Genomic DNA, 23175 nt, shown 5'->3' with positions numbered 1-23175 from the left:
TGAGCACACCTGTGTCTCTGCAGCTTCTTCTTCTGCTGTCCTTAAAGGAGCACACCTGAACTCCTACTTGTTCTCTAATGCAGCACAGTACCTGTACTCCACACCTGAGCAGCTCTGTAAGCGGCTGCAGGGACTCTGCAGGAAGCCCGACGTTGCCCGTAGACATATCGTCAAGGTAACGGCATTTAACCAATTAACTGTGTCGTGCGGTGATGACCTCCTCCGTCAGCATGTGGTTCTGATTCTGCAGGTGGACACCTCCGCCTACTCCTGGGCCGCCCTGAAGCCGCGTTTCCAGGATTTGTTGTCAGCCCCGTGTCCCTGAACACACCGCTGCCGCCATCGCGTCTGACCTGTGGCGCCACTGAGCCCACGAGTCTGGACTCGTTCTGGTCTCCTCAGACTGGGTTCTTGGAGGAGTTCTGTGCTGGACCCACAAAAAGGCCAAGTCTTCCTCCACAGGACTGATCAGACTGGACCAGGTCCTGGTCTTGATCCTGGTTTAACTCTGGGTCCTAGTCCTGATCCTGGACCTGGTGCAGGATTCTGAAGCTTGTTTGTGGTTCTGCTGAAGATGCTGTAAAACTTTTCTGATGTTTTAAATGGACTCGTTTGTTATTGATAAACACAGAATGAACACAATCACACGTTGTGTTGTTATTCAGGTATGGAAGCCCATTTATGCCAAAACACTGAGACAAATAAGTAAAACAAATGTTTATTTATTTGAAGTCATTTCTGAACCATCAGCAGCCTTTAGCAGAACCGCTGTTATTGATCCGATTGATCCGCAGAGATGCTTCACTTTTAAATTCAGTTTGATTTTGTGCCAGTAAAACCAAAAACCAGCCGCCGTACGTGAGGGAGGCGCTGTGCTCATGTGACACATGCTGTTTGAGAGCCGCGGAGGCCACTGCTTCCTGATTGGATCATCACTGCCAAACATTGTCTTGTAAAAACTGTTCTGGTCATGTGATCAACACTCAAACCTGGCCCAGGTGTTGGTCCTGGAAATTCCTTGAGGGGCGGAGCGTCAAAGGTTTAAAGAAAATGAAAGTAGGGTTTATTCTGAAGCGCAGACCCCAGACGAGGCTCCCGCCCTGGAGCAGCGTGAAAACACGTCTGCATTGCTTTTAAAGCCTGAAACATGTCCGTGACATCACTGTGGCCGTGGCGTCTCTGCGGTGGGCTGAGGTTTGACTCGTGAACCTTCACCTGAGACGATCTGGTGATTTTATTGATCCACTCGCATCGCGAACTGATCACGCCGGAGGAAGTGTATGAACCTGATGTGAAAGCAGACAGTGAACGCCTCAGGACTGACGCTCTTCTTCTGTGGTGTAAATGTACGTAGTGACTCTGTTCTGGCTGTCGTGTCTCTAACGTGGTCGGCATGGCGCCGTCACCTTCGAGGACTCGCCCACTAAACGGTTGATGGCGAGCGATGTTCGGCATGTTGGCATGCCATATGTCATCAGTTCTGCGGGCAGAGCGAGCGTGTCATGAATATTCCCGCAGCTTATTACAGAGCCGCGTCCTGACGCTCATCTGCTCTGACACCATCAGCACCGATCACATCAGGACGCCATGCTGCTGTGTCTGACGACAAGGGCGTGGTTTGAACACGCAGGAGCCGACCTCTGAAGGTGTCCTCCGGACCAGACCGGGGTCACAGACCCAGACTGACCACGAGAGGTCAGGCTCCTCAGATCGCTGAGCTTCGGCCCTCATCTGTGAGGTCAGAGGTCACAGGTTTGATTGCTGAGCTGTGGGAAACGCGGCGTCGCTGCCGGCCTGGTTCTGGTCAGCCGCTGAAAACCTCTGCTGTGAATCATGTGACTGGTTTCCTGTGAACGGGTCACATGACGTGTCCGAATCGACGAAGTCAGTTTGAGCCACAGTTGTGGAGCGGCGTTTTCCACTGTCAGTAGAAACAGACTCTAATGTGTCGACAGGTGAAGGAATAATCAGACGTTCACACAGCTGACGGCTCACCTCATCCATCTTTTATGTACAGTCTGTGGTTGTTATCAGGCTCATTAACGACCTGTCACCACTTCCTGCGTCAGCCTCGCACCTGAGACAGGAAGTAACCTCGATCAGCTGACAGACGCAGGTAAACTCCAGCTCCTGACATGTTTAATGCAACAACGACAGTGATGATGAAGAGTCCCTGTGAGCGTGGTAGCTTCGGCACAGCTGAGCGGTCGATAAATGAGGCCTCGGGTGTGTGTGAGGAGGGGCGGGACTGAGCGCGCTCAGTGCCAGCCGCAGGGCTGATGTGATCTGGATCGCTGTCGTCCCCGCACAGCCCGACAGCTGCGTGAAGATGCCAGCGTGCATTAATTAGCAGCTGATTTTACTGAGCGGGGGTGGGGGGCTGGACCGTGATGCCCCTCCTGACTGCAGGGCTCCCACTAATTGGATCAGGATCACTGAGTCCTGAAGGATTCGGGGGGTGGCGGGGGAGGCGGGGCGCTTCAGTTTGAGCTTCTGTCTGCTGTCACATGACCTCTTCGTCCCTTTGTCTGACCCCGAGGGTCTGCTGTATTCACCTTCATGCAGGTGTGCTCTCTCAGAGGGCCGCGCCTCCCTGAGCCTGGATTTGCTGTCGGTTTCTTCCTGTTCGAAGGGAGTTTTCCTTCCCACTGTGACTCATCCACGGCAGGTCTGAGTGTCGAGTTTCTCTGAATTACCGGAGCTCTCTACAGCATGAAGCACCTTTGAGGAGTCTTGGCTCTAAGGTTCTTCTGTCCTCTGATTGGTCAGTTCCCATGAGCAAATACCGCTTGAACCTCAGAGGAAGATGAGGCAGTGTGCTGGTTCATGTCCCATCATGCTGTGGAGGACGTGAAGTCACGGATGAAGCAGGTGACTCTTCTTACCGAACACAGACTGCGACACAGTGAGAGGTGTGTGTATGTGTGTGTGTGTGCGTGTGCATGCGTGTGTGCATGTGTGCGTGCGTGTGTGTGTGTGTGTATGTGTGTGCGTGTGCGTGTGCATGCGTGCGTGCGTGTGTGTGTGTGTGTGTATGTGTGTGCGTGCGTGTGCGTGCGTGTGCGAGCGTGTGCGAGTGTTTACAGGAGTCTCCACAGCAGCGGCGCGCGTGCGTAACCTTCATCTGTTCACCCGTTAACGTCTGAACAGCTCAGTGGCGCTTTTACTCTGATTAGTTTGACTGTTTTTCAAAATAAATCTCACTTCCTGCTGCAGACACGCGAATGCGAGTCGTCTGTGAATAAAACCAGCAGAAACGATTCGTTTCCACTGCGAGTGGCTTCTGCTAGAACCACCGACCGTTTGAGGAACATCGGCTTTCTCTGATCGTTCCTGAAGCCCAGCGGGAGCTGGTCTGGAATCAGCTGACAGCGACTTCCTGAGGAACAATGAAACAGCGGTGCTCTGACTGCCGGCAGCAGAGGCTCATGGGTGCTGTAGTGTTGCGATGCGGGGACTGGAAGTGTGAGGCCGGACGGTGGCGTGGAGGCAGCGGTCCGATAAGCTGCTGTTTGAAAGCGCCACATGTGGACGTGTTGATCGGAAAGTTTGTGGGGATTTCATCTCATCAGACGCTACTCGCTTTATCGCCGAGTGCGACTCTGCAATCTTCAAGCTGCAGATTAAAGAGGAATTACAAGATAATCTTGAATAATCCACGGAGCACGGACACTCGACAGCAGAGTCATTCTGAGCGCTGACAGCTCCGTCCATCAACACCCAGATTACCCATGAAATTAGCACGAGAGCTCGCTGCTAATTCGCTGTCCAGCTGATTAATCTGCCACGCAGCCCGGGCAGATTGCACTGTGATTAAACACACAAAGGTTTAATTTTCCCACGCTCAGCCGTGCTCTGAGCGCAGCGTCCTCTGTCAGGAGCTTCTTTGGTCGGACACAGATTAAAAAAATTAGTGTTTCGTGCTGAATCTGCCACTCAGAGAGCTAACAGCTGCAGATGATGTGCTGTGTGACTGAACCTGAAGCTCCCTCAGCTCTGTGGAGCTTCGTGTCTCTCTGAGGATGTGACAGCTGGCTCTCACTCTCCTGCTGAAACCATCTGACTTCCTGTTGATCTGCTCTCTGTGCTCCAGTCACACGTCGAACATCCAGCTGAGGTGCTCGAGGAGCTCGACCATCAACACACTGCTGATGGTCGACATTTCCTGATCTGTGTCTGTGTTCTTGGACTCATAGCGCTGCTCTCTGATTGGTGCAGCTGAAACCAGCTGATTGAGTCATTAGAAGCTCTGAGACAACATGATGCAGGCACCAAGATCAGTCCAGTCTGAGGAAGCAGAGGTTTTTAGCCTCTGAATCCAAACTGGAAGCTGGTTCCACAGAAGAGGGGCCTGAAAACTGAAGGCTCTGCCTCCCATTCTACTTTTAAATACTCTAGGAACAACAAGTAGGCCTGCAGAGCGAGAGCGAAGTGCTCTAATAGGGTGATATGGTACTACAAGGTCATTAAGATAAGATGGGGCCTGATTATTTAAGACCTTGTATGTGAGGAGCAGGATTTTGAATTCTGGATTTAACAGGAAGCCAAAACAGGAGAAATCTGCTCTCTCTTTCTAGTCCCTGTCAGGACTCTTGCTGCAGCATTTTGGATTAACTGAAGGCTTTTCAGTGAGTTTTTTGGACATCCTGATAATAATGAATTGCAGTCGTCCAGCCTGGAAGTAATAAATGCATGAACTAGTTTTTCAGCGTCACTCTGAGACAGGATATTTCTAATTTTAGAGATGTTGCACAAATGGAAGAACGCAGTCTTACATATTTGTTTAATATGTGCGTTGAAGGACATATCCTGGTCAAAAATGACTCCAAGGTTCCTCACAGTCTGTGTGTCTGATCATCGCTGACATCAGATCTAATGGTTGGTTATGGCAGTGAGAGGACGAACGTGTTTACTCAGCTGCCGTCCTTCCTCCCTGCTTCTCGCCACGCTCCTCAAACAATGCTGACTTCCTGTGGTGCTCGGATATCACCGCTCTCGCTCTCGCCTTTCACTGTGATACCTGAGGGCCTCGGGGCTGTGGGCACCAAGAGAAACGGGACACTCAGCACCACTGCCTGACCTCACACTCTCAGGTTAGCGAGCAGAAAAATGTTCCAGCAGAGGCAACGAGTGCAAAGGTGACAGGAAGCCGCTCGATGTTTGATACCTGCTGTGAGCAGGGTTCCTGCTGGGAGCCTGAGGGCCGTCTGGATATTTCCCTTAAGCCGAGCACGGCTGAGGTTCAGGAAGCCCATCAGACGTTCGGCTCAGGTTCAAGCGTGCAGTCGTTCGTATATCTGAGGCTCTGAAGCTGCTCTTCATGTCTGCAGTGCTGCTGCTATCAGCTCGCGCTGACTCTGAGGTCTGCATCGTTAAAACGAGGCGCCGCACAGACGGAGCCTGTGAGCCTGTGAGTCCAAGTCTTCCTGGAAGCTCGTAGAACTGAGGCTGAAATAATGAAGAGAGCTTTGAGTAAGAATGAATTTTTCATGCCGGTCTGAATCTGAGCGAGCATCTCAGTCAGATGAAAACCGCAGAGCGACGTTTGGCCCTCAGCCTCAGCAGGTCTGGAACTAAAAGTGTTTGATGAGGTTCTGAGGGTCCAGCTGAGGGGCCGCAGGTTGTGAGGGGGTCATGTGAGGGCTGGTATTCATGGTGATTATGGCGCGTACTTTGAGGTGTTTCTGGAGCTCACAGCTGACACATGGAAGCCTCTGTCATGGTGCTGCTGAGGTCTTCAGACAGGCCTGCAGATGTTCCAGCTGTGTTACTGGAGTGAAGTGGGCTGCTGTGGACGTCGCTCTGGGTCAGACCAGGTTCTGGTTTCCTGTGAGCTGATCTGCGATGAAGCTGTCCGTGCTGACCTCGGTGCCCGGCGCTCGGCCGACCCGTCGTTACCTTTGTTCCATCCAGATGAGATGAAATCCGCCGAGGCTCCGGCAGGACGTTAATCTCCGGCTTTAGCAGCTGATCTTCGGTCCGCAGCACAGAAAAGGTATTTTGTGATTCACTCTTCAAAGCTGCTTACAGACTGAAGTGACTTTAATTTGGTTCTTGAGGGAAACAGTGAGAGCTCAACGTGGAGGATTTACACCCAGATTACACGCCTTTTATTCTGGAGGTCTCCCAAACATCTGTTTCACACTTATTTTGTCTCTTATTTTGTAAAAGAATGAAGTGTGTGTGCTGTGGGCGTCCCTGAGACAGCGCTCCGGGGTTAAAGGTCAGAAATTGAGTCATGTCATTGGTCTGAACTCCTCCGTGATGAAGGTCATGTTTAATTAAGACTATGGACCAATCAGTGAAGCCACAGGAAGTTCATGTTTTTCCTGAAACTGACTGTCAGGTTCTCCCGGGTTCCACTTCCTTTGCATCACTCACTCTGAGGCTGATGTTTCATCACCCAGGGTCACGCCTACAACTTCATGTGACTTCAGAATCTCAAAGGTCAAAGGTCACACAAATGAAGCAGCTGTTGGTTCTGCGATGTTTCCACAGACGAAGCCTTCCACTCCGTCTCGGTGACATCAGCACATCTGTTCTCAGCTGGCCAGAGCGAGGCCTCGCGTGATTGGCTCTGTGATGGCTGACCCTTCGCTGTGACACGAGGCCAGGCGGCCTGATGAGGCTCTGACACGTTTGTTATTCTGCTGTTTATTGGAGATAAAGAACGCGTTAAAGGCGGAGGGCTGGGTCTGTAGCTGCTCGCCGCGTTAAATATTCATCACTTTAAATAAGACGCCGACGCCTCGAAGGAACCTCGTTTCTTTCTTATTCGGAGGCTCCGATTCTGAGCAGTGACCACCGCTCTGCACCGTCTCTCGCTGCCCTCGCGCTGGTTTACGGACATCTGTCTCTCTTTGAATGTATTTTTTCACAGAATCAACTGCAGGATGTTTGTCTTCACTCTCAGAACAGCGCCATCGTTCCCTGCAGTCCTCCATGTTTGATCTCCCAGAGCTCGAGGAGTTCTAACTGTGACGCCTGCAAGCGCTCAGCTGTGATTGGTTCTGTGTCAGAGTGCACCGGTGGGGTTGGTGACCCCGCTGCACACTTCGACCTTCAGCGTCGACTCATTCAGAGGTCGCCATGAGAAACCTGAGCTCATGTTGCACTGACAGTCTGTGGCGTGTTGTTGGCGTGTTGTTGGCGTGTTGAGCAGCACCTTTGTCCCTGACGAGATGAGGTCATGTGACCCGTGGCCTCGATGCGATGCAGGAGCTTATCTCCGGTTTGATTAGGAGCTGAATAAAGGAGCAGAGTCTCCTAATCTTTAATACATCTTGGAGTGCAGGAAGTGCGATCTGTTGTTGGAGCGATTAGGGCGGAGGCTCGCCGCCGTGTGTGTGGTGGCGGCAGGAAAGAAGCAGCGCTGCAGTTTAATCATCCTGCAGCATGAATCTGCAGCTGCTGCTTCCTTTAAGATTTAAGAGGATTTAAAGATGAATCCAAAGTGAACAGCGATGACGTTACACTCACAGCTGTGCTGCTCTCCTGCTGCTCCAGGGTCACGTGGTCACGTCAGACGGCCACAAGGTGATATCACATGATCCAGCTCAGAGTGACCTGCAGACATGGCTCAGGTCCACAGAGGCTCACCTTCTGCCACCTCATTAATGACGCTTTGGGCGTGATGGTCTCCTTCATGTACAAACAGCAGCAGAACCTGTGAGCTCTCCAACAGCTTCAACACAAACCGAACTTCAGCACTTTCATTGTCCTGAGTGAACACGTGGATCGAACCATAGAAGTCGTACCGTTGCTGTATAAGAGAGCGCTCCGAGGTCCCTGCCGATGGTTTCATCTGTGTTCTGTTCATGCATGACTCACAGATCATACGTGTGTCCTTGTTAGGACAGGGATGTGTCGGTGTGTGACCACAGCCTCAGGTTCAAACTGAACTGTAATTATGAGACAGCCTTTAGGGGGCGCCACACGCCTCTGTCACTCCAACCTTCTGCATGGACCTGCTCTGATGTCTGGTCCTCCTTTCTCTGCACATGTGAACAGAAACTGACAGCTCTAGAATTTGAATTTATTTAAAGGGACGGTGCACATTAATGAACATAGACCAGCGTAAATATGCCAAAAGGCGACTTTTCCTCTGTAGTCCCAACACTAAGTGTTATAATACAATAAAATGCAAAACATACAACCATAAAGATAACACTATCACTACATTTAACTGCAAACACCTGTTTACTGAATGTTGTACGTCTACACAATCCCTCAGCTACTATCAAAGCTCTGCTGTCAGTGTCACACAAACTAATGATGGAGCGTCATTGACATATAAACACAGGAAGAAGAAAACCACCAGCAGCTGGCGTGACCCTGAACGCCAGGCAAGGCAGCGCACACGCTCCAGTGATGCGCTGTGATGTTTTTGGGCACTTCATGTGTTTCTGCGATAAAGGCCAAAAATGGTTCATTTCAATTATTTATCGGGCGCGACACGAGATCATGCTAATTAGCATCATGTCAGCATAAGTCAGACTCCAATTATGCTAATCCCTGTGAGCGTCCCGCCACCTTCAGCTCAGAGACACCACGCTCACATCAACATCATCAGAGACCAGAGGGACGGACACGAGAGGCTGTGCACACTGAACATGGTTTTATCATCAGGCAGTTAGCACAAGAGAAACAGCCTGCCGCACAGCGACAAACTGAAGAACAGGAAACGGTCCTCATTAACCCTCCGTGCCCCAGCGCAGCTCCGTCAAACTCGTCCAGATCCCCGAGACCCGACAAAATCGGACGAACATCGAAACACAAGCACAAAGTGCTGAAACGTGTCAGTTAAAGGTTAGCTTGAGCTATATGGCCAGCTGGTAATCTGCACCTCCTCTTCCTCAGCAGCACATGAAAACATGCATAAACACACGTTTATTCCTGATATTGTCACATTGTTTCTGTGATTAAGACAAAGAGGGATTATTTTGAACTGTGGCTCATGCAGAGTCCAGTCTGGAGCTGGACGAGAGCAGAGCGGTCAGCATGAATATTAACCGCCTCCTTATCGTCACAGGGCTGGCAGAGTGATGTCACTTCCACACCATCAGTGTCACGGCTAACAGCTGGTGTGAAGACGCCGCCTCAGTGAGAATCGGCGTGTGAACATGAGCGAACAGTCAAATAAATCAGCGGCCGTGGCGTGGCTGGAGCTCACGTGACCCCGATTGTTTACTGATGCTGGACTCGCGCGGCGCCTCTCCCTTCTCCGTCACTTTAACCTTAGAGAACAACAGAGGAATGAAGCCGCGCTCCTCAGCGGCCAATCGCAGCCGCCGAGCGCCGAGGCCTCTCCTCACAGGGGGAACTAATTTATTGAGCTCACGGTTGGAGCGAAATACACCATTAAAGGGCATATTTAAGCACATTTGCAATCCTTAGAAGAAGGTAACGGTATTTGAATTTGCCCCAGCTTGAAGGAGAGTCTTTAATGTTGTGTCCACGGGACAAACGCACATCAAAGGCGGCGCGCTCCTGACGCTCCAAATCAAATACTTGTGGATTAAAGCGAGGGGCAGGTGGCCCCCAGACTGTCCTCTCTGGCAGAGCTGCCGGGCACGCTGCCTCACTGAGTGCGTTCCAGCCGCCGCCTTGCGCCGCGCTATCGTTCCCCCGAATGCAAATTAAATCCGGGCGCCGGAGCTGCTTTGAATTCCTGCAGGAGGGGGATTCTCCTCCCTCTGCTCCCCGCGCTTATCAGCCCCACGCTCGGGGAGGCAAATGGGGGTATTTATATGAAGAGGTGCCATGCTCCCAGTCATTTATGCTTCTGGTGTAACCCCCCCCCCCTTACTCCTCCTGCTAGTCTTCCCTGTATAAACAAGAAGAGGCCATCTTTGATCTCCTCTGGCTGCAGGAGGAGATCAGCGAGCCTGCTGACCTCAGATCTGTTCAGATTGCCTGACAGACGCAGCGCTGGGTTCAATACCACGCCAGTCTGTGCCTGTGGTCCACCCTCAGTGAGGTCATTTCCTCCTCCTGCTGGTTACCACACACTAACACGTCTGCTTCAGTGAAACAGCTTCACGTGGAAGAAAACCTAAACTCAGATTATCACACGCTGCACAGCTGATCTCAGGACAGCACCACCTTCAACCTCCACTCAGTCTGCAGCAGGTGAAGGTGGGGATGATGATGGTGGTGGTTATAGTGATGTTAGAAAATAGAAAATCTAAGCCAGAAGGGAAGAAAAGCAACACACGTGTGTAAAGAAAATGTGGTCACCATCAAATCAGCAAAGATGAGCAGAAAAGAAGGTCAGACACCAACGAGGGAGACTCAGGACAAAAGGAACAACACCACCATCGCTGACGTAGCAGGTTTATCAGAGGAACTCTTCTCCAAGCACCAGTGTACTTCAGACCCAGCCACACAGAAACAAACCGGTTCATCCCAAACACAAACCTAAGAACGCCATCAGGTTGATTCTGTTCATCTGGACGTTTTCAGTGGGAGGAGCGTTTCATCATTATCAGCTGACTGCAGGCTAGTTCAGTGGGCTCGTTCTAGTTTTAAAGTGCAACCATCAGTCTTGTGGTCCAGACGTTCACGTTACAGATGGATGGTGGATCTAAAAACAGCAGCATCAGCTCGCCTTGTCGGCACATCTGCCACCGTAAACGTGACGTCAGCCGCGTGTTTGAGATCGTTTCACAGTGGTGACCTCCTCCTCCTCCTCGCCCTGCTCCTCACACAGGAAGCTTATTGTCCTCCTCGCAGTGGCGCCTCATTAACATGCCAGAGGCCTCCACAGGCAGCAGCTACACACTCACACAAAAACAGACACACACGTATGATCAGAGCAACAGTCACACCTGCAGAGGCGCCTGAGTCCCTGCACAGTAGGTCATGTGACTTAAATCATGGTGATGTCTAACCCTCACAGAGTGTTTAACCACGTCAGTGAAGAAACCAGAGCAGCGTCATGTACACCAGTCTCAGAGCTCAGTCTGCTAACATGCTAACAGGGTTTCATCAGAAACAGACCTGACAGTTTAGATGGAGGAGGGATGAACCCCCCCCCCCCCCCTCCATATCATCATCATCATCATCATGACCTCAGGTTCATCTTCACCTGCTGAGCTGCAGCTGCACCACCTTCCTGTCTTTAGCAGCACTGCCTCCATCAGGGGGGACAGGTAACTGCACCTGTGTGTTTCTGTCTCTGTGACATGTTTGAAGAGCTTCTGTGACTCAGCTGCATGCAGCCTACCATCGGGCTCCTCTGTGTGCCAGAGCATGTATTTCCCATGATGCCGTGCGCTTTGTCTCAGCAGGTGGAGGTGGCACATTTCCAGCTCAGTGTTGTGTGGTGTTGGTCGGGGGTTTCTCTGGTCTCAGATCTATTAATTCAGATTGATCTGAGCCGCTTTGTCACAAACACCCAGCGCTCAGTGCGGCCCCGGGCTCCGCGCCGCCGCTGCCAGGTAAACATTAGCATAGTAATTAGCCTCCGCTAATTCAGCCAGACTCAGTTCTACTGTCCTCTATTGTTCCTGACAGAGCATCCAGCCCTCAACCATCACAGCAGGAGCTGGTCTCCTCCACTCTGTCCTGCTGCTTCTCTTCAGCAGCTCGTCTGAAGGATCAGCAGTCGCAAACAAGCTGAGCAAGACTTTCAGTCTCAGCTCCCACACCACTCATGAGAGGGACCAGCGTGACTGCAGGCAGCCAGTACAAACCAGTATATAAACCAGCAGTAAAACCAGTATGCAAAGCAGTATAAATCGTAATAATAAAAGGTAAGACGGTGCCTGCGACATCAACCCCAATATTTAATAAATGTATCTGTGCTGCTGTGATTTATGACCACTCTTCCCTAAACCAGTATGTGATGTAGCATCATGGAGCACCTCCATGATGACTGGGCTATAAGAACATGTGTGCTCCTCTTCCTCACCTGAATTCTTCATATCACTCATGAAACGTCTTTCGGGACATGTGGAGAAGAAATTGAGAGAACGAGGCCGTAGGGCCGGCGTCCAGGTGCAGATTAGACGAGCCTCCAGGTCGGAGATTCCCCGACTGGACTGGAGGCGTCCCCAGTTTTTACTGTCAGGTTGTGGTTAGAAACCCGTTCTCATGGCCGCTGCAGCCTGGGTTTTTCTTGCCGGATGCTCTGGACTATGTCGCTTGCGGCCTTACCGCTGTGTCCTTGCAGCTTGCATCACCGTGGCGCAGCTGGAGACCGGACAAGGTGTTTGCTGTCAGTCTCACTGCCACCAGCTGATGTGAAGCCTGTGCTGCCAGCATTTATCCCATCTCCAACAAATCCTTGGATTTTCTGTTTGGCGAGGTTATCCACCTAAACGAGCCGTGCCCTGTTGGCTGCTCCCGTGTGGGCGCCCCCGTTTAGGTGCCCGTGGACTGCCTGCTGTGTTTAAGGACAGTTACACGTGCAGAGGTATGCAAACTGAAAACTGCTCTTCTTTGAAGTATTGCCCTCCTGGCCCTGCTGCTGTCTTCTTAGTTCTGATTTTATACTGATCTTATATTTTATATATATTTTATATTGATATATTGATGATGAAATCAAACCCAGCAGCTGAACTCTTACCTGTATCTGATTCGGTTCTGGACCGACCCATCTATAAGGCCACACCTTGGCCCTCGTCTTTTCTTTGGGCCTCAGCATTAGCAACGCGTTTGATGAGGACGTACGTTTAAGTGACCATAATTCTGACTTTAGCTCTGAACAAACACTCATAATGAGTGAGAGCGCCGCTGCTCTGTCATGCTGACAGTTCTCTGATGTAAACACTCTTATCCACGCTCATCCATTATGGATCACATGGCACTGATTAAAACAGGAAAACACATGAGTGTATGTTAAACTTCTATGGAAGAAAACTATGACATCGTGAAAAATGTCAGATGACAATATTTTTCTAGAACGGTTGAACAACAGCTACTTAAACCCAGACAGCACTGAACAGGACAATTAAGATAAGATAACCTTTCTTTTCTTTTTTTTACACAGCTGGTCGAGGTCTCTCACAGAAACATAGGTGTTATTTTTGATAAAGCTTTTTCCCTGGAGCGAAACTTAAAACAGACATTAGGAACCTGCTTTTTCAGAACTTAGATCAGAAAATCAGAGGAGTCAGCGAGTGAACTGAGATGATAGTCTTAGGACCTGTCCAAACTATAAAGGCTTGACAGGTTGTCACAGCGACACTGCTGACTCGCTCAAACAGAGGAGCTCATTTAACTCCTGTTTTGAAGTCATTGATCTAAGTCCCATTTTAACATTAACCTTCAGAAAGCAGCTACAAAAAGCTTTTAAGTAGAGCAGACCTGATGCATTTATGATAGTGTCATGACCTCTGACTGTGAAAGGTGCTGTCTAAAGTACCATATTTGTCTAATTACAAGGAGCATTAAGCGAAACAAAACAGTCAGATAAGTCAAACTTTACTCAGCTCATTCTTCTTGCTTCCTCCACTTCTGTACCGTTGATTCATTAATGTTGAATTCTCTCACAGCTGCTCTGTTCCCATGTTGTTGCAGTATATTAATGACTAACCTTGTATTGTGGATGGATTATCTCAGTTGTTCTCCTGACTGAAGTTTGGTCCGTTTACAGCTTTCTGCCATGTGATTACATTTGTCCCTAACCATCAGGAACCCTCACGTTAACTTTTATCGAGGGGAAAAAAGTTAGAGTTCATCCTCCAGCTTCACTGTGTTTATGCTAGGCTAACATAGCTGTGTTGCTAGCTACCACGTAGCACATCATTATATACCAGCTAGCCCAACTTCAGTAACCCTACAAACGTCACTGCTGTTTAGTTTTCTGTCTTCATTTATGTTGAAAGTGACAGCAGAGCTGTACGTTTGAATTTTTTCAGAAATCTCTCAGTCAGAACATGCTATATCATGTTTAGCTAACTAGCGAGCTAACTTCCTGCTAACTTCTAACGCTGTTAAATGTAATAAATCCTGTTTTCATGGATACCTGGATGTTAAACTTCATTGTTACACCTGGTAAAGCAGCAACGTTGATCATTTCATTAAAGATGAAAGAATTTAGACAGTTTTTAACTCTCTGTGATGCTGCAGTGTTTGTTTGACTTTGGGACCTGAACTTGACGGAGTTTAGGACCCAGATTCCTCCGTGAGGCTCCTGACTACGGTAGCCGTAATGCTCCAACAATCCATCAAGCAGTGCGGCTTCGTAGCTTAGCAAAGTCATACTAAAACATTTTTGAGCGCGTGTAGCACATAAAATCGGATCGAGGTCAGTAAGCACAACCAGAATTCATACATAAGGAGCACTGATGATTTTTGAGAAATGGGTTTTAAGTGCACCTTATAGCGAGGAAAATACAGCACGCTTTTACTTTACAAACGTGACACACACAGACACACAATGTTGATATTCATGTTATCAGTGTCACACCTGCATCTTTTTTTTAAATTTACACTCTGTGTGTGAGAGAGAGTTTCAGAAACGTGCGCTCCATCACAGACTGGCCTCGGGGTGGAGTCCCTCAGGTGTCGGTGCTGGGTCCTCTGTGTCAGACACAGGTGTGGGCTGTAAGCACAGAGTCGTCACTGAAGAGCCGTGTTTGTCACACAGAGGTTTGGACTCTTACACAGGAAAAGACTGTAGGGCCTTTTGTAACATGAGGCTGTGAGCTGTGTGGTAGCATTCAGGGCCGGTTCTGGTGCAGATGTGTGTTGGCTGCACTCGAGCCGCTCGGCCGTAAACTCCGCCCTCACAGACGTTTACGGCCGAGCGTTGGCAGCAGATTAACGGTCCCGAGGTGCCGCCTGTAATTCGATAATGAATATTTAGAGGCGGGGATGTGGGTCAGAGAGCCGGCAGCTCCGCAGGTGGTTACATCCACTTCATCACATCACTTTAGATAATTAGCAGAGGAGCGCGGCGCTGCAGGGGGATAATTAGAGCGACCTGCCTGCCGCCCCAACATCAGAGGAGGATGAGAGCGTTTACTAACAGAGTGGGAGGTTAATGAACATAATACAGCTTCCTGGCAGAGGAGCGTTTGTTTGAAGCTGCTCGCCCTCGCCACAACCTTCTGATGGTGCACATTTACTGTGGTTATAGCTAGATGGAGATGATGATGATGAAGATGACAACTATGATTCGTGTGTGGTGGGTATCACAGGGACGTGGACACACCTGTCTGCCTCACAGAGCGCACACACCTGTGACTTCAGCGTGGCTCCACCCTCACCGTGTCAGCTGTTTCCTCTCAGTGAAAATCATCAGCACGGGTACCTGTGATCTGTGTGTGGCGTTCACAGGTGTGCAGGCCAATCACAGAGCAGCAGGTAGATGGATCTGTGACAGACATCAGTTCAGCTTGTGTGTAAAACAGGTGAAACTGTTGCACAGGTGTGTTCAGGAGCCAGCAGGAAGTGAGCTGTCAGCTGATTAACAGCTGGAGTAAGCTGCTGCCCACCTGCCAGGTTAAACTGATCTGTGATCAGCTCCAGTCTGAGCCGGAGAGCCAGATGTTTGGTGTCAGAGTAATCAAGTAATCTGATTTCTTTCCTCGTTACTCTGTGAGCTGCTGATGAGAGTTCAGCTCAGTAGCTGCAGGTATACCTGTAGCTGAGAGGGTGGAGCCTGCAGACGTAGCTGCAGGTATACCTGTCACTGAGATGTCTCCACCCGCTCCTCTCCTGCAGTGTGTCAGTTGGAGGTCTTTAAAACGGCGTCCTCGTTAGCGAGCCGTGTTTTGATGTTTGATGATGTTTAATGAAGGCCGGACTCCACAGTCAGGATCCGTCTAACGTCTGAATCTCCACTTGCAGTTTGTTTACCTCATGATAATGTTTGACTGGTGGGGGTTGTAATAGGATCCATTACCACGGAAACAAACAGGAAGACCGTGCAGCTCAGGTCACCTGACCACAAGTATGTGGACGCCTGGCTGTGATGTTACTGTGCAGCGATGTTCTCCATCAGCAACGGTGGCGTGTTTGTGTTTCTGCGTTTGGGGAGCGCTAATAGCCCGCTGTCATCACAGAGCATAAATCACTGCTGTCAGCGGCGACATGACTAATGCTCCCCCGTCCTCCCAGGACACGCACTTCCTGCCCTGCTCTGATTGGCCGGTAATGATGATGGTTTTACTTAGTGAAGCTCAGGATTGAAGTGTGAGGTCACTGCTCTGCATTCACTGCCTCTGCAAACATCATCAGACCCGATCTCTGACTTCCTGTCAGGGAGGAGGGGTCTGCGCTTCCTGCTCTCACAGGAAGTGCACCTGTGATGAGTTCACCTTCACTCCTGACCTGCTAACGTCACAGTTTCACGAAACATAGGAGGACTGTGGGAGGGAACAGTTTCCACTCTCTGAGGCGAGTGTCTGCATCCAAATCCTGCAGTGCTACACACCGAGCACAGAGACGAGCTGAAGACCGAGCTCCACATGAGTCTGAGGCGACGCTCTCCGAGCTGGGACACCGCTGATGGAGCGCGATGCTACATGATGGAGCCGCACACGTCCTGCTTCAAACAGGTGAGTTCAGGTAAGACTCAGAGCTGTTACTGAGGTCAGTGTTAGAGCAGAGAGGACATCGTTTCCTCTGCCTGACTCGGGGTGACGGAGGATGAATAAGTTGTTAACAGACCGGTGAGCTCCACCTCCTCTGATCCTCCACAGGTGAAGCCACTGAACAGGCAGAAGGCTGGTGCAGGTGGAGCGTCACGTTAAGGGAGGGAGCGGGGTGCTGGAGGCATGGCTCACAGGAACCACGCCAACGCTGTGTTGACGAGGGTGGACTGATATTTGATGATGAACAATGAGCCCTGCTCCACCTGTCCCCCACCCCTCAGTGGGGGACAGGTGGAGCAGATTCTGCTTCACCTGACCATGTGTGCGTGTGTGACAGGTGATCGTACCTGTGAAACACACCTGTCTGCACCTTCAACCTCAGCGCTCTGAGCTTTAAAATAATGAAATGTCAGATGTGTCACTTCCTGTGACCCAGCAGACTGACTCAGAACCAGAACGTTATTTAAAGATCGGAACGACAAACACAGAAGACAATGGTGACGTTTGGTGGACGCGAGTCCTCGCTTCTTAAGTTTAAACTGAAAATGTTCAGTGCGATCATCAGCTGCCGTTATTTACACTTCATGATGTCGTGATGATGTCATATATGTGTGAGCTGCAACAGGTCAGGCTGCGGTCATGATGTCACCATCAGGTGACTGCTCCGATCATATCAAACTCTTTCCTCCTTTGTTGGACAGGAAACAGTGAAAACACAATTCAATTCAGTTTTATTTACACAGCGCCAAATCACAACAACAGTCGCCTCAAGATCTTTATATTGAAAGGTCGACCCTACAATAATACATACAGAGAAAAACCCAACAATCATATGACCCCCTATGAGCAAACACTTTGGCGACAGTGGGAAGGAAAAACTCCCTTTTAACAGGAAGAAACCTCCAGCAGAACCAGGCTCAGGGAGGGGCGGGGCCATCTGCTGTGATTGGTTGGGGTGAGAGAAGGAAGACAAGATAAAGACATGCTGTGGAAGAGAGACAGAGGTTAATAACAGATATGATTCAATGCAGAGAGGTCTGTTAACACATAGTGAGTGAGAAAGGTGACTGGAAAGGAAAAACTCAATGCATCATGGGAATCCCCCGGCAGCCTACATCTATTGCAGCATAACTAAGGGAGGATTCAGGGTCACCTGGTCCAGCCCTAACTATATGCTTTAGCAAAAAGGAAAGTTTGAAGCCTAATCTTAAAAGTAGAGATAGTGTCTGTCTCCTGAATCCAAACTGGAAGCTGGTTCCACAGAAGAGGGGCCTGAAAACTGAAGGCTCTGCCTCCCATTCTACTTTTAAATACTCTAGGAACAACAAGTAGGCCTGCAGAGCGAGAGCGAAGTGCTCTAATAGGGTGATATGGTACTACAAGGTCATTAAGATAAGATGGGGCCTGATTATTTAAGACCTTGTATGTGAGGAGCAGGATTTTGAATTCTGGATTTAACAGGAAGCCAAAACAGGAGAAATCTGCTCTCTCTTTCTAGTCCCTGTCAGGACTCTTGCTGCAGCATTTTGGATTAGCTGAAGGAAGTTTTTTGGACATCCTGATAATAATGAATTACAGTCGTCCAGCCTGGAAGTAATAAATGCATGAACTAGTTTTTCAGCGTCACTCTGAGACAGGATATTTCTAACTTTAGAGATGTTGCACAAATGGAAGAACGCAGTCTTACATATTTGTTTAATATGTGCGTTGAAGGACATGTCCTGGTAGAAAGTCACTGGATGGACTCTCCATTTACATGCACAAACTGGAGTCTATTAGATAGATATGATACAAACCACTGCAGCACAGTACCTGTAATACCTACAGCATGTTCTAATCGCTCTAATAGGATATTATGGTCAACAGTATTGAATGCTGCACTAAGGTCAAGAAGGACAAGCACAGAGATGAGTCCACTGTCAGAGGCCATAAGAAGATCATTTGTAACCTTCACTAAAGCTGTTTCTGTGCTGTGATGAACTCTGAAACCTGACTGAAACTCTTCAAATAAACCATTCCTCTGCAGATGATCTGTTAGCTGTTTGACAACTACTCTTTCAAGGATTTTTGATATAAAGGAAGGTTGGAGATTGGCCTATAATTAGCTAAGACTGCTGGGTCTAGAGATGACTTTTTGAGTAAAGGTTTAACTGCAGCCACCTTGAAGGCCTGTGGTACATAGCCGATTATTAGAGATAGGTTGATCATATATAAGATCGAAGAATTAATCAATGGCAGGACTTCTTTGAGCAGTTTTGTAGGAATGGGGTCTAAAAGACACGTTGATGGTTTGGAGGAAGTAATTATTGAAGTTAACTCAGAAAGATCGATTGGAAAAAAAGAGTCTAACTTAACATCAATGGTACTAAGAGTAGCTGTAGATAATATTACATCTGTGGGATGATTATTGGTAATTTTTCTCTAATGATAAAAATGTTATTTGTGAAGAAGTTCATGAAGTCATCACTAGTTAACGTTAAAGGGATGGTTGGCTCAACAGAGCTCTGACTGTTTGTCAGCCTGGCTACAGTGCTGAAGAGAAACCTGAAGAGAAACACAGTGAAGCAGTCACCTTCATCACACTGATGTCTCACCCCAGTGGGTCACATGATCTCATCACAGGTAAACTGGGTTTTCTTCAGGGAACTGTGACGTTCTCCAGAGTCAGAGGGAGAACCCAGGAGAGGTTCTCCTCTCACGGAGGAGGAGTTTCTGACAGGTCCGCACGCCAGCTCGTTCCTCCGTTCCACTTCAGACTTCCTGTCGGGTTAGTGAGCGGGCGCCAGCGGACCCGTGTGTCACATCTTTGATCCTGGGCAGCGCTGATCCGAACATCTGTTCTCGGTCTGGATTAAAGACACTCTGGAAAATTTGGGCGCCTGCGAGGACGAATGAAAGACTTTCTGCAGTGGGATTAATAGCTGATCTGATCTGGTCATTATCCCACCTTCAAGGAAAGGAAAGGAGAAGAAGGCCCTCTGTGTGCAGGGTGGAGGATGATCACGCTGCAGTGGCGGGCAGGGATGATAATGAGGTGGCGGAGAGAGCGCGAGCAGCAGGCAGATCCTCCCTGCAGCCTTCCTCCGAGGCGCCATCGAGGATCTTTGGAGTGATTGAGAAACCTGGCACAATGAAGCAAACAGACAAACACGCCGGCCGTGTCACAGCAGGGGGGGGATGTTCCCATTCAGGGGCGGGGAGAGAGAAGGGGCTCATAAATCTGAGATGAGTTGGCCTCCTGTGCAGGCTGGTGAGTATGGAGCAGAGCTGATGGAGGACCAGGACTCCAGGGACGGAGGTTTAGCCAGATGGCCCTGTAGCTCATCCCGGACAGCAGAGCGGACGGGGCCTCTCGCTGAGGTCACTTCCTGTGGCTTCATGCGGGACCCGCTGACTGCTGACCTCAGTGCAGCAGAGAGCTCGACCTGCCCGTCCCAGAGAGCAGCGAGCGTGACCCCCGTCAATCTGCCGGACAGCTGACAGCAGCCCTGACTCAGGGATTAGATGGATCCCAGGGCTCGCATGTTTGTGTCGTTGTCCTCCAACAGGAAGCTGCGGTTCGGCACAACGAGGAGAGCAGGCATAAAAGCTCGGAGTGAGTGGCGCATTTTACCCTTAAATCAGGACCGCCCCTCGGAAACACGCTTTGATTCTTCACAGATTGACCGACAGGTTTGTTTGGGATCAGGTCCGATACCTTTGACCTCTGCTGCTCGGCTGCGGCTTCATTTACTCCCCAAAACATCAAGCACCTTTCATAGGAGGAAGCTCAGTAACATCCAATCAGAAAGCTAGAGTTTCTCTTGGTCATGACCTCACAGCCATATTATTGGTCACATGACACCATTAAAATGCTACAAAAGGCTCCAACAGCACAAACATGGTCCAGAGGTCCAGCCCGCAGCGTACAGATGCTGCTGTGACTGTGAGCGTAAATCTGACCGAAGCCTTACTGCAGGTTAAACAGGTGAGTTATAGAGACCACCCCCCTCCCCTCCTGCGTTCAGGTGTTATGAAGCAGGAAATGAGACCCTGTAAAGAGACCAAACAGTTTGTGTGTCAGGCTGTAAACATGTTTGTGTCAACATGGGAGTCTGTGGAGACTGACTCCCCGCTGCCTCTGCTGGATGTTAGAGGAACTGCAGGTTTGTTCTCAGCCTCGTGGATGTAACACGGCTGAGAAACGGATTCAGGTTACACACACAGAATTGACAGAAACTGGCCCCGCCCATTTCCCCACCAGCTTCATGTTTCTGCTCTGACTCGCAGGAAACGGTTTTCATGCCGCTGCTCTCTGATCTCTGGTTTTTGTTCGCCTGTAACGTCTCTGCTGTCGTTGAGTCATCCTGAAAATGACCCCCGAGGTCACTCTGTTCGCTCCGGCCTCTCAGCAGATGTTCACCTGCTCATATTTACACTCATCCAGGTGAAGGTGACAGTGCTCAGGACTCAGAGTCAGCACAGGTGTGTCTGTGCACCTCTGAGCCCTGAGCCCGAGCGTGGAGACATGAAGCAGCGCGTCTCCTCCCCCAGCGCACACCCGAGCGAGCGAGCGGATGATGAGAGAGAGCGAGGACGTGACCCAGCCTCAAACTGTCGCTCTGCAGTAATGAAGTGTTGGACACTCCGGGGGCTCAGAGAGAGCTTTGATTAAGTCCTCCGAGCTTCATTAAAAACCATGAAAGCTCATTTTAGAGACAGACCTCCCCTCCCTCCCCCACCCTCCCCCTCATCACTCTCTGTTTGCGCCTGCATCAGCACGCCACGCAGCACCGCTTTAAGGACACGCGCCAGCACTTTCACCACAAACAGCACAGGCCCTGCAGCTCAGACAGGTCCAGCGTGGTTTCACCCTTTCACACTGACGTGAATCAGAGCTGGCGCTGATGAAGGAGAGCGACCGCAGCGGCGTCTTCCTCACACGCTGACCTGTTCTTCCTCAGGTGGAAATGAGGTCACCAGACGTTTGTTCAAACACTGTCTGTGTGCCGGCAAAAAACAGCTTCCCCTCGTTTCTCTGACTCTGGGGGTGTGGAGGAGGGTGGAGGAGGGGGCTGATCTGCAGTCGTGGTCGGGATCAAAGTCGGAGTTAATTTTCCCGTTTGGGAAATGTGAAAAAGAGAAATCGTTTCATTTCAAATGGAAGCGTCAGAGCGTTAATGCTGACGGACAGCAGCAGCCTGTGACACGTCTGTGAGGTCATCGATGACATCGCCGACAGTCACTGGCCTCCATTTTGTGAGCACGAACACTCGGTGACGTCCTGTCGAAACCTTTTGAACCTCCAGCAGGTCGCAGGTGATGCACCAGGTGATGCATTAACGTGCTTCACCTGTCTGGTAGAAGCAGACAGAAAGACTTCACCTGAACCTGAACTGAATATTTTTATCGTGTGGATCAAAAGCACGCCACACCAGCCCGTGTCGAGTCTCCTGCTGGACGCTGAGCTTCCTGAGGGTCACCTGAGCAGCTTCTCACTGCTCGCCACGTTTGTCGTGAACTCAACACTTTGATGTTTGATGTGCTGATTTTGAACCTGAACCTCTGGCCCAGCAGGTGACAGGAGAAGAGTGGCAGTGTCCCGGCGCTCGCTGCCACGCTGCTCTGTGAGGACCAGCCTGCTCCCTCACTGTGCATCAGGCCGAGGACAAAGCTCAGCAGCGCCCCCTGCTGCTCAGCACCCTTTAAAGCTTCATTAAGTGAATCCGATGCTTCCAGTTACAGCTCGATGTAAATTGAATCATCCAGCATCATCAAACCCACAGAACGCTGTTGTTTCTCTAGTCTGATGATGGCGAACATGACAAATGGAGGAGACGTTTCAGGGCCTGATGATAATCCAGCTGTAATCCAGATTACTGTGCAGGTTCATTCTTCGTGCATGTTTGTGTTTGGAACGTCACAATTTCTTGAATATTTAATCTCATGTGAAAAAACATTTGATTAAATGTAATGAAAAATAAAATAAAGTCTTCAAATGTCACTGCGAGAATTCACTGATGAACAGTGTTGGGGAGCAGGGCCGTGCAGAGAGGTTTAAAGGGGCGGGTGCTCAAAGTTAAAAAGGGGCACATTGAGCCAGGCTGAATAACAACAACACACATTCATCGAGAATCTAATATGAGCAACAAGGCAAAGCAAACGTAGCCGATGTTTTACCTGATGGGTACAATGTTGCTGTTGAGGGGTTGCTGTGGATAGTGCTGGAGGGCGGGGCTGTGCTGATCTGGATCTGAGCAGCTGGAAACGTTTCATACAGCTTTGTTTGACAGAAGGAGAACATCTTTTGTTCATTTGTTTGTTTCTACATGAGCTTTGATCATTCTCTGATTAAGCTCAGCTATTGAACGGCGTATATTTTAAAGTAAAGGCTTTAAAACCAAGTTAGTACAAACGTCACTAATGTCACATGACTTTGCCGACATGTGGCCAACAGTAATGTTTTAATGTTCTTCGTTATTAAACATTTGCACATAAATAAGTGACATAATATTCAGTACTTAGTTTACTAAGTTACTCTTCGGGCGCCCCTCATCCGCTGTTTTTTTTCGGCAAAATTATCCACACCCACTGCCGCGCTGTGCATTCTGGGATATGTTGGGCCACGAAGTCTACACCGCCACGTCCT

General features: G+C 49.7%; 1 protein-coding gene across 5 annotated transcripts in view; it reads left to right on the top strand.

The window, feature by feature from the left end:
• The window catches only part of qtman (queuosine-tRNA mannosyltransferase), a 46486-nt gene extending 23470 nt beyond the window's left edge, over positions 1 to 23016 (top strand). For 3 of the 5 annotated variants that reach the window (XM_085135366.1, XM_085135369.1, XM_085135365.1), the window contains one exon: positions 84 to 23016. In XM_085135366.1, coding sequence (XP_084991492.1) covers positions 84 to 325 — 242 coding nt within the window. In that variant the 3' untranslated portion in view covers positions 326 to 23016. The remainder of the gene's footprint in view (positions 1 to 83) is intronic. The other 2 variants (XM_085135368.1, XM_085135367.1) reach the window with 1 other exon arrangement.
• The last annotated feature ends 159 nt before the right edge of the window (positions 23017 to 23175 follow it).

This window comes from Neolamprologus multifasciatus, chromosome 16 (assembly GCF_963576455.1).
Source record: "Neolamprologus multifasciatus chromosome 16, fNeoMul1.2, whole genome shotgun sequence".
NCBI classification, from domain to species: domain Eukaryota; kingdom Metazoa; phylum Chordata; class Actinopteri; order Cichliformes; family Cichlidae; genus Neolamprologus; species Neolamprologus multifasciatus.
The sequence above is the reverse complement of the archived record's forward strand: the minus strand, read 5'-3'. Positions and strand labels throughout refer to the sequence as shown.